The 12,155-nt window shown below is 38.2% G+C and overlaps 2 protein-coding genes across 2 annotated transcripts in view; both read left to right on the top strand.

Annotated features, from left to right (window-relative positions):
- The first annotated feature begins 305 nt into the window (after positions 1–305).
- Positions 306–7,863, top strand: LOC148346003 (heat shock protein HSP 90-alpha-like). Its single transcript, XM_088325241.1, has 11 exons — positions 306–474; positions 2,032–2,172; positions 3,164–3,530; positions 3,612–3,748; positions 4,425–4,760; positions 4,841–5,006; positions 5,075–5,265; positions 5,338–5,485; positions 5,560–5,828; positions 7,110–7,443; positions 7,523–7,863. The coding sequence occupies exons 2-11, from the start codon at positions 2,032–2,034 to the stop codon at positions 7,627–7,629; spliced, it is 2,196 nt and encodes a 731-aa protein (XP_088181367.1). The 5' UTR covers positions 306–474; the 3' UTR covers positions 7,630–7,863.
- An 860-nt stretch (positions 7,864–8,723) lies between these two features.
- LOC148346002 (serine/threonine-protein phosphatase 2A 56 kDa regulatory subunit gamma isoform-like) overlaps positions 8,724–12,155 on the top strand; it is a 30,576-nt gene continuing 27,144 nt past the window's right edge. Inside the window, exons 1-2 of the mRNA XM_088324970.1 lie at positions 8,724–8,849; positions 9,250–9,309. Of these exons, the coding sequence (XP_088181096.1) occupies positions 8,823–8,849; positions 9,250–9,309 (87 nt within the window). The 5' untranslated portion in view covers positions 8,724–8,822. The remainder of the gene's footprint in view (positions 8,850–9,249; positions 9,310–12,155) is intronic.

Below are 12,155 nucleotides of genomic sequence, written 5' to 3'. Positions count from 1 at the left end.
AACTATTTGATAAACAAGCAAAATCTACGTTTTCCTGTATTTGTTTGATTCTAGTCGCCATTTTATTTCTTTAAACTTTAAAGCATTTACTTGTACTTTAAAGTTTAAGTAAATGCGTCACAAAGTCATTAAACACGCAGGAAGCTTTTCCGATGTTCTAGAAGGTTCATGAACGCCTCAATTGTTGTCGCCCCGCCTTCTTGAGACGTTCCGTCGTGTTGGCTCCTGTCCATGTTCTTGATTGACAGTGAATATGGACCAATTGGAGGTCGGTATTTTCCCGGCAGTGCTATGGAAGATTCCAGAGAGTTCTAGAAGCTCGGAGGCTGAGCTCAGGTCGACAGTTCTCGAACATCACAGAGGATTTATAAGGAGAACGTCGCGATCGGCGCTAGTCATAATCTTCGGAGCGATTTCGCTGCAGATCACAAATCTTTTTCCACTGAGTAATAAGAATTCACACAGAAGAACAAGGTAAGGAAAGACATCCTCTTCGAATTCTGCTTGCAAAATCAAATATTGCAGCTGACTTTTTGACAGGTTGTCTAATGAAACCACGTGGTATTTTAGAAGCCATTTAATTAGGCATTTTGCTTTGGATAATCAGTCCTAACATTAAAATATATGTTTTTTTTTTTTCGTAATTATATTTTATTTTCTCCCCAAAATGGCAGTCGTTGTCTTTGATCATCACTGTTTTATTTCTTCTTAATTCACAATATGAATATCCCTCAAATCCTGCTCGTACATTTTAATTTCTGAATTTAAAAAATGGTCACACAAAGTTCAAATATCTGTTGTATATTTTACGTAAAACTACTCGAACTGAAACGACATTAAACAATAGAATCTGATAGCACCTTCTAGAAGCATGTAATGCTCCAAGAATCCGCTAGATAGGGTAAAGGAGCAAAGAATGACGTATCAAATCTTCGATCGAGATACGACACTCGAGGTTACGAACGGTTTCGTATGCAGCACAAAGAGGAATTTTGTCACGATATAAGGCAGAAAACCTTTAAAATTAGGATTTTTAATTGATTCAATATTAACTTAAAACGTTGTTCTACTTTTAATTGGAATAAAGTATAATTTCGCTTTACGACACTTAAGATTATGAACAACTTCACATGAATCATGAAACAACTTTTAATATATTTATTTATTTATCTTTTTATTTAATTCAACAATTTTTTTATTTGGACTTAATTCTTTTTACATTAACATTTTTTTTAGTTTAAATGGGAAGAAAGTATTCTAATTTAAGAATAAAAGACTTGTCTTTATTTTTAGTGATTAAACCGTAATGTGCATTGTTTACAACGAGACTAGACGTGGCACTCGAAAACAAATCTGGAACGATTTTACTAAAAAAATGAATTGATATTGGATGGATAGGTAGACTGGTTCAAATTTTAAGTGTTTTAACAAAATGGCGCAAATGCATGAGCAGCAACATGGCACCCTTAACACACACAAAATTGCCTATTTTTGCACTACCGCATATTGCACTTATACGATTCCAAAACTGTATGTAACACCCTACATGCCCACACTTCTTGTGTAAATATTATGTAAATTATAACTATCTTTTGTTCGTTTTTTCCTCACTGTTAAATGTGAACCTGGAGTGCCACGTTCAATTTGTCACAATGTGTTCAACCCGTTTTGTAACAATGACAATAAAGGTATATTCTATCCTATAGTGAAGAAATAAAACAGATTATTTTTTTGTATACATAAGCAAGATATCTGTTCAATTTTGTGTGCCTGTTTAGGGTGGTGATGACTCATTTTTACTCATACTTTTCAAAAAAAATTAAATGTATACCATATTGTATGTAAATCTTAAATAGCACGCTAAAGCTACATATGTATATTGCATTGGGATTTTGGCTTCCAGGCCCAAACATGGCTCAAAGACAGTTTCTTGCATATAAGAAGCATTTTTTTCAGGTCTATTTTGCACGGCAAATTGTTTTCAAGAGAAATAATCAAATTATCAACAAGCGTTCATCCTTTTTGCCACAGATGCCTGAGGACCATGCAATGGAGGAGACGGAGACCTTTGCGTTCCAGGCTGAGATTGCTCAGCTGATGTCTTTAATCATCAACACCTTTTATTCAAATAAGGAAATCTTCCTAAGGGAGCTAATATCCAATGCTTCAGATGTAAGTTGTATAAATGATACAGTAGAACCCTTTGTATACTTTGAATCTGTTCTGAAGTGGGGATCGCTTAGTGAAATTGCTGTACAGTGGTTAAGAGGAACCTATGGTTATTGGCTAATCCTTTTACAGCACCCATTACCCCAGATTAAAACCCTGAAAATATCAAAACTACATACAGTAAGTGCTACTTGTCTTTAATATCTGTATAGGTTTAAATAATATGTATAAATTACATTTAGTGACTTGAGCTGGTCAAGTGGAGTTGCAGGAGACTGCAGATTAAGAATAAATTGTTTTTAAAATTGCAAGGAATCATATGCTCTTGGGAGATATCCATGCTTTAATCACTTCCTTATATTTATTAATAGTCGTAATTGTCGATTGGTTATGGCAATGCAGTTTGGTGAGGGGGGGGGATTACCTTTGTATTTTTTTGATAATAGCAAACTTTGTTTCCTTGTTAAACTATAGATGGGTATATATTTTCTCTTTGAACTTAAAAAAAATTCTAATTACTTTTGAGTTTTTAACCATTAGATTGGTTTATATTTTTGGCATTTTTTGTTATTTTAAATTTACCTTTCATGGTTGACGAATTTACTTCTCCCATTGGCATCACTGCAAGCATTGGTGACCCATCGCGAAAAATGGTTGTATTTCTGAAGCATGAGAGATTCTTAAATGAATAGACCGAAAGGCATTGTGGAAGGTAGTTTAGCCAATACCGTATCGGCACTTTCATGATGCTGTGACTCACAGGATTTTATGACATCGACCAATAGCGGATGGGCATTTTAGATATGCAGCTCGCACAAAGTTTTTGAGCAAGCTAAAAATAAAGTTATTGCTGTAGCATTGTGTGAAAAGGGGCAAAAAAAAGAATCTTATTCCACACTGTGTAAAGTGAAGACGTTGTATTCTGGGGTTCCACTGAAATAGTTAATAGAAACGGGTCAAATAATAAATGTTTCGTCCTGTCATTTTTCTCTAGGCTTTGGACAAAATCCGTTACGAAAGCCTCACCGACCCCTCCCAGTTGGACTCGGGCAAGGACCTGAAAATCGAAATAGTTCCTAACAAAGCTGAACGGACCCTCACCCTTTTCGACACCGGCATCGGCATGACCAAGGCGGACCTGATCAACAACCTGGGCACCATCGCCAAGTCGGGCACCAAAGCTTTCATGGAGGCCCTGCAAGCCGGAGCCGACATCTCCATGATCGGCCAGTTCGGTGTGGGCTTTTATTCCGCTTACCTGGTCGCCGATAAAGTGACTGTGATCACGAAACACAATGACGACGAGCAGTACGTGTGGGAGTCTTCTGCTGGGGGGTCTTTCACTGTCATGGCGGATAAGAGTAAGTATATCCCGTTCTGTGAGACCATTCAACGGGTCATTCCTTGTTGAATGTCATCGTCATTTTCTTTTGTTATTCCAGCAAATGAACCAGTCGGCCGTGGAACCAAAGTCATCCTGCATTTGAAGGAGGACCAGATGGAATATTTGGAGGAGAAGAGAGTCAAGGAAATTGTGAAGAAGCACTCGCAGTTTATTGGTTACCCCATCACACTCTTTGTAAGTCAAAGGGGCTTTGTTATGAAGAAAATTGCAGTACTTTTCAATAATTTCCAGTACTTTTCACTTCATATGGACTTTTGGTTCTTTGTCCACACTTGAGTGGTTTTATTTAATTTTTTACTATTTTTACACTGTCATTATTTTACCATACATTTCACTATTTCAATACTTTTAACTCTGAACTTTTCCAGAGAGTACAGTAAAATGGTGCCATCAAAACTTTTTCAGTACAGTTTACTCTTCAGTGCTTTTCACTCTGTAATTTTCCATACTTAGATATTTTTTCCCCTAAAAGTCACTACTTGTCAGGACTAGTTTTTTTTTTTTTGTTTTTGTTTTTTTTTCTCATACTTTTCAGGACTTAAACCATATGTTGCACTATTTTTCAGTACTTAGTGTATATTCTCCATACTTTTCTGTATTTCTTTGTGTTTTCAGTAGTTTTTATTTGTTTTTTTTCCCAACTTCATCCTTTCACAATAAAATATTATATGTAACATCTTCAACTTATTCTAAATGATGGCACTTCATCCCCATTCATTCAGCCCTGTTTCCAATACTTGAACCAAATGTGTTCACATTTTTCACTTGCACACAATTTCCTGAAATTGCACATTTGTTCAAGAAAATTGCACTGCAGTTTATAACAATCAATTCATCCACTTCTATTTAGGTCGAGAAGGAGCGAGATAAGGAGGTGAGTGACGACGAGGCCGAAGAGGAAGGCGAGGAGAAAGAAAAGGAGGAAAAGGAGAAGGACAAAGACGAGCAAGAACATGATGAGGACAAGCCGGAGGTGGAGGACATTGGCGAGGACGATGACGACGAGAATGAGAAGTCTACAGACAAGAAAAAGAAGAAGAAAATCAAGGAGAAGTACATCGACCAAGAGGAGCTGAACAAGACCAAGCCCTTGTGGACGCGCAATGCTGACGATATTACTAATGAGGAGTATGGAGAGTTCTACAAGAGTCTTACTAATGATTGGGAGGAGCACCTCGCTGTGAAGGTTGGTCAGAGCAGTAAAGTAGATATTGAAGATATATTGTATTACATTACTGACTCAATGCTCTTATTTTCTTTCATCAGCACTTTTCAGTAGAGGGCCAGCTGGAGTTCCGGGCCTTGTTGTTCGTCCCTCGCCGTGCTCCTTTCGACCTCTTTGAGAACAAGAAGAAGAAAAACAACATCAAGCTGTACGTGCGCAGAGTCTTCATCATGGACAACTGTGATGAGCTCATTCCCGAGTACCTCAGTGAGTAAAGACCCACCTTCTGATGTCTCCGCTCCTGAAGGAAAACGCTCACAGGTTCTCTTTCTCAGACTTTATCAAGGGTGTGGTGGACTCTGAGGATCTGCCCTTGAATATCTCAAGAGAGATGCTGCAGCAGAGCAAGATCCTCAAGGTTATTCGTAAGAACCTGGTCAAGAAGTGCTTGGAACTCTTCACTGAACTCAGTGAAGATAAAGAAAACTACAAGAAGTGCTATGAGCAGTTCTCCAAAAACATCAAGGTTGGTTGATTGTAAAGACTATATATGCTTTATGACCCTTCCACGCCTCCTAATATAAACATTTGGTTATAGCTTGGTATCCATGAGGATTCCCAGAACAGGAAGAAGCTCTCTGAGCTTTTGCGATATTACACCTCCGCTTCCGGAGATGAGATGGTTTCTCTCAAAGACTACGTCACTCGCATGAAGGACAACCAGAAGCACATCTATTACATCACAGGTGAGCCCGGTGTTCATTTCTCCACCATGGCAAGAAAGTTTCGAGCTGTCTTAGTCACAAAAATCTCATCACAGGCGAGACCAAAGACCAGGTGGCCAACTCCGCCTTCGTGGAGCGCCTACGCAAAGCCGGCCTCGAGGTCATCTACATGATCGAGCCCATCGACGAATACTGCGTCCAGCAGCTGAAGGAATTCGAGGGCAAGAACCTGGTCTCGGTCACCAAGGAGGGTCTGGAGTTACCGGAGGATGAGGAGGAGAAAAAGGAGCAAGAGGAGAAGAAAGCTCAGTTTGAAAACTTGTGCAAGATCATGAAGGACATCTTGCAGAAGAAAGTGGAGAAGGTAATTATAGCATGGATGCTAAGAATGAAAAAGCGAGTGCTGTGGTTCTTTGTGTGACACCAGGACGGAATGTTCTAGTTCAAAGTGCTTGGTTTTATTGCTACAGGCACAAGATGTGCTCGTTCAAAGATTTTCATACTCAAAAGCAACAGAGAAAGTTGAACACCGACCGGTTAGACTTGAGATATACTTTTTGTTTTTTTTACCCGTCACTTCAATTGTACAGTGCCATTGACTCCCAAAAATGCATTTCACATTTATGGGAGGCTAGCGGTCAATTTCAATAGTCTTGTCATTGAACAGTACTTTAAAATAAGAAAGAAATACGGCAGAGGAACAATAAGTTGTTACTACAATTTAACTTTTTTCAGTATTTTATTTATAAAATAAACATTTTATCAAGTTTTACTATATTTTCGTCTTTATTTCTAAAAAAAGTCCTTAAATGAGGGGCAAACATCTAAAAAGAGTAAAATTGTATCATTTTTTTCAGATTTGTCTGTACTAATAAAATGTGTTATCTTGAACTGTCAATAAAAAATAGTTCTCCAACAAAGTAATTGTTATGAAAAAGGGATAAAAAAATGTACTCTGCTGTCACCAAGGTTGGGTAGGGTTACTTTAACTAGATTACTTTCAATTACTTTTGGATTACTCCAATACCAAATATACTAATAAAAGACAAAAGAAACTAAATATGAATAAAATGATGACTCACAACATGTGGGAAGCTTTCTCTCCTGGCTTTGATCTCCGGCAAAACTAACATAAAATGCGACAGAAACAAAATGAAAATAAATCCAAACAGCTTGCCAACGTCATTTTTGCCGTTCCGTGTATTCTGTTACTCCCCAAGCTTGCACAAAATTTAGTAATTTTATTCATATTTGGTTTTTTTTTTCTTTTATTAGCATATTTGGTATTGGAGTAGTCCAAAAGTAATTGAAAGTAACCCTGGCTGCTACCTACTTCTATGGATGTATGTTACAGTGACTCCACTAAACACTAAATTAAAGCAAGTATAATGAATGATGGTGTGCTTTTTTGCATAAATTAAAATGACCTCAGCACTAATCGAAATACCACTCACCTCAAGTTTGACTTTTGGGTGTCGCCACCTGCAAAGGAAGCCTCACGACACTGCGACAGTGCCAAGACTAATTTAGTTGTAAACAATTTTTTAAGTTATCAATGATAATAAAAACTGATCATGAGTATTCTCCCATAATAGAATCTCACCTTCAGTTTTGTTAACCTCTTACTCGTCTGTTCCTCCACAAGGTGACTGTCTCCAACCGCCTGGTCTCCTCCCCCTGCTGCATCGTGACCAGCACCTACGGCTGGACAGCCAACATGGAGAGGATCATGAAAGCCCAGGCCCTGAGGGACAACTCCACCATGGGTTACATGGCAGCTAAAAAGCACCTGGAAATCAACCCCGAGCACCCCATCATGGGGACGCTGCGGGAGAGAGCCGAGAAAGACAAGAACGACAAATCTGTGAAGGACCTGGCCATCTTGTTGTTCGAGACGGCGCTCTTGTCTTCGGGCTTTACGCTGGATGACCCGCAGACTCACTCCAACCGCATCTACAGGATGATCAAGCTTGGTCTTGGTGAGGAGTTGGAGCAGTTGCTTTATTTTGTAACTCAATTCAAAGTATTCAATATTTTTTAATGAATCTTTTCCTCTAGGCATTGAAGATGATGATCCTACTCCAGATGTCACCAGCGCTCCTGTTGAAGAAATGCCACCCCTAGAAGGTGATGATGATACATCCAAGATGGAAGAAGTGGACTAAAGTTGCACATATATATATATATATATATAATCTGTTCGTCTTAAGCTTACTGTTGATACTTGACTCCCCTAACTTTGTTTGCACCACTCTCATGCGGTTATTGTTTGAAACGTTTTTGTATTTTCTATGTTGTCAAAAGCATTCCATGTTCTTGGACTTGATCTGTAAATGCAGTTTAAGAGTTAATTTTGTAAAAAGTGACGGCAATGTGGAATAAATGTTGCATATAAGGAAGTCAAGGTTGTTGGTGTTTTCTTCTAGGCATCGTATTGAAATCTAAATATTTGAAAGAATCGTAACTTGATGTAGAATGTACAATAGAAAAATTGTTAAAAAAAAAAAAGGACTCCAGTCAAGTTTATTTGAATAGCCCTTGATCAGTCTAAAGGCTTTTACAGACTACTGATACACCATTCCCTGATCTAAAATCTGTCGTGAGGACTATGAAGGGGACTGCTCATGACGTTAACCCATGATGTGATATTAATGTATAAAGCATTTTTACAGGTTCAAGTATTAACTGTAAAAATGATCGTTCAGTTTACACTAATCAGACTGTTAAGCTAAACACGATGCAAAACACTTCGTGAAATAAAGCATAACGTCCAATATCGTGAAAAGTGAACCGCGTTACAACGAGGGTGCACCGTATTTGGTATCCTGGATTGATCGGTGGGAGGAATTCATTATTAAAATTTAGTGCTCAGTGCTTTGAATTGCAATTTGTCTGAAAAGGGCTATTCAAACGTCTAAATGAAAATAACCGAACATTTAAATTATTACAGCCTCATTCTTAAAAGTATGGTACATATATTTATAAAGTAAAATACACAAAACACTTGTGACTTTGGTTTATAACAAAAATTAAACTATAATGCGTCAAAAATAAATTTTATAGAATAGTACAGTGTTATATTTTGAAAATGTTCATTCATTACATAAAACTACGTCACCCGGGAGATTTCTATTCACCGGCCGTGTTGACAGCTCTCGCGAGAAGTACGCTGCGCGGGTTGCGTTTCTCTTTCCGCAATCTTATCGACGTCACTCAGCCCACCTGATACCGCCAACCAATAGAATGCCGAGAAGGGGATGAACCGCCTCACAGTGAGCGAGGGGGCTTCAGGCGAGAGAGTCGCTGTGGCTGCCTCGGAACCGAAAGGGGAGTAAGGGCGGCGACGTTTCCTGCGACGATGCCGAATAAAACGAAAAAAGATAAGGTGAGAAGTGTGCGATTCAATTTTTGTATCCCTTTCCACTATATTTCTCTTGGACGCGTCCTGAATGAAGACAAAATGGCTTTACCAAAGGATATATACATAGACAAGAGTGCACCCCCCTCCCCCCAATTTACCACTCCTCACCATTGCTTAGCCAACTTGCTATCCGCAATCCTGCAAATGTTAGCCATATTTGATATAAACTAGCATAATTACCCATTAAAATGCTTCCATTCACCCCCGTGATTTTTGCAAAAGTAATTTAACTCCTCCCTCCTCTCTTTCGTATTCGTTTATATTCGTTTTGCTCATCTACCGTTAGCTTGCTTTTAATCTTCTCATTAAACTCTTTTATATTTTCCCATTTCTAAATGGGTACATTTTTCTAATTTTCTTGCAGGATTCGTCCAAATCTGGGAAAACGGGAAAAAGCGGAGGACAAGAAAATTCACAACATGAGGTAAGACAGTTCTCCTTGGCAATTCCAACAAATAATGTGTATTTTTGTTTGCTAAGAGAATATATGTGAATATGTGCAGAACGGCTTGCAGACTTCCGTAACGACCTCTAGGGGTAGCTAAAGTGAAATATGGGCATATAAAGCAGGGTTTGTACGTGTGCTTGAAATCCTTAAATATGCTTGAATTGTAATGGTGTCAAGGTCAGGTAAATGCTATAATTTTGGGTGAACTGCTTTAAATTGTTGCCATTCCTGTGTTTCATGGCAGTCTGACTCGATAGACCACAGTTTTAAATGAAGAAAAAAATTAAAAAGTGTGTAAAAATGACACCGATGGGGGCTACACTCCTCATTATTGAGTTGTCATGTGAAATGTTAATGCCCCCTACTGTTGCATCCAAGAGGACAGGGTTATCAGACTAGCCATGGGAATTCAGTCCTTTTTCAAAAAGCGGCTCCTTGGCGTGTCTTACTCAGATTTTTTTTTTCTATTCTATCATAAATATTAAAACAACTATGCACCAAACTATTTACTATTGAGTCATCTTGTATGTTTTGCAGGGGATCCCTGAAAACTGCACACAATATAAATTAATAACTGATCTACAAAAATATTTCTTGAACACAAAATAATTTTACATTTTTTGCACACTGAACAGATTTAAAGTCGAAACCATAACTCAAAATCCCTGAAAATGCGAAACATTGAAAATAAAAACATGAACTCTTCAGAGCTTAAAATAAATGATAAAATGCACAAAATAATTATATACGGGTATATTTCCACCAATTTACACAGATCTTCTGAAAACACCCACAAAAAAGAAATACTAAAATAAGTAAAGCAAAATATCAGCAGTCTCTTAGATTGAGACATTAAAAGCACTCTGTTTCGGCACAATCGAGATTAAAATTAGTCAAAATTTGGTTCATTTTTCTGCTTTTTATACATTCAATACTTTTTTTGTCTTCCGTGTTGAATTCCGTTATTACCCAGCACCTCTAGAACCGTTTCCGTGTTTGCAAACAAGTCGGAAGTAGCTAAACTGCACGTGCATTGTTCAAACCTAATGGCAGAATTCATGTCAGTTTATAGCAGCCCGTTGACACAAAAAGATCATTGATGTGTGTAAGTATGTGATGGCAGCCTTTTCTTTCAGTTAGCAAAACACTCTTTTGATCAGCGCTGAATTTCTTCCTTTAAAGGCACTTGAAAAAATTGGCCTTGAAAGTGCATGAAAAGTGCTTTAATTTTCCCATGAAAAAGGTTTGAAAACCCTTTCAAAAGTCCAGTATGATATTTAAATATAGAACTTTTAGGGTGCTTTAAATCTTAATTTGCCAGCAATATGCAAAAACATTTACTCGGGCTGCAAAATATCTGTAGGGACGCTTAACACCAGTTTTTTTTTAGACTGATACGGAAAACATTAGTACATAAAATTACTCTCCCTCTGCAATGATATTTTTTGCTTAGATATTGCATTCATTTAAATGCAAATTGCCATTCTTTCGATTCAGGATCCATTATTTTTAAACGGCCAGTGTTTTATGTATCAGACACCATCAAGAGTACCAATACCTTCCATACTGATTCAGAGCATTATTACACACCTATGCGTGATACTTATTCCATCACTTATTTTGTCAATGGATTAATTACTCAGATATCGACTACCGTTGTGAGTACCAGTACCTTAGAAAGGCTCATAGCGACTCTTGACACCAGTACTCGCATATCCCTAATTCTAATATTTCATCAACTTGATGATTTTCCCCAAAAATGTTTTCAATCACTCTTATCTGAATGATAACATGTCTTCAATACATTATTGTAGAAAACAAATCCACGACACTTAAATAGGCTACTAAATACTCTTTTGTGTATAAATAATTGGTCTTTATTCTGTAAAGTCTCCCCCAAAAACCTGTGACAATTAAATGATGGGGTTCTACTGATTTTGGCATTTTTAAATTCTAAAACCAGGTAATTCGTCCTAAGAAGTTCGATTAATTGATTAGTTGTTGCTCCCTAATATAACAGAAAAAAATATAAAAAACTGAACAGTTGGTATGATGTGATTTAATGCAACAACTCAATGTATTGTACTGCTCCCGCTGCTGTCCCTGCCTAGGCCACTTGTTGGCAGTACAGTACACCCAGCAGGTGAGGGTTTGGAGGAGGAGGTGAAAAAGAGGGTGAGTGCAAGGGTATGGGTGTGCTGAACGGATTGTTCAAATGTAGAATTCTGCGAATGGATGCAAAGAGAGGGTTGTATGAAGGTGTGTTGGTACCAACAGTGATGTATGGTATCTTCTCAAAGCAGTGTATGCTGTCTGGCTTCTACATTGATGAATGGTTCCATGGCACAGCATCTCAGCCATGGTTGTGCTTTGGGCTTAATGTTCAGTGTCAGGTTGGGATGAGCGTAAGAGAATCATTATTTGGTGAATATGAGAGTTTTCTTGCTTTGAGAAGAATATAGCCTTGGTATAAAGATAGATGGATGAAGAATAAATTGAATACATGGTCAAGCCCGTCCTCATATTATTTTCCTTTCTATTATCCTAGAATTCACGAGTGTGTTTCTATGTCGATTTTCTTACCACACAAGAGATTCGACACAGCCCGTTTCCGCATCGCTAAGCCAGGGCGCAGCATCTCCGTTCCTCCCCGTGAATAGGACGTACAAACTGGAAGTCTTATTTTGCCGAGTCTCATGACACAGCAGCTTACGGTACAGAATGTGCTTGTGGTCCCGTGAACGTAGCACGGTGCGGTCAACGCTAGCTAGCTTGATTTTTAAGTCAATGTGGTGGATCCCCCACCCGCCCGTGACTGTGAA

The sequence above is a fragment of the Urocampus carinirostris genome, chromosome 20 (genome assembly GCF_059441175.1).
Source record: "Urocampus carinirostris isolate Australia breed hairy pipefish chromosome 20, RoL_Ucar_1.0, whole genome shotgun sequence".
NCBI classification, from domain to species: domain Eukaryota; kingdom Metazoa; phylum Chordata; class Actinopteri; order Syngnathiformes; family Syngnathidae; genus Urocampus; species Urocampus carinirostris.
This window is presented reverse-complemented; position numbering and strand designations above follow the sequence as displayed.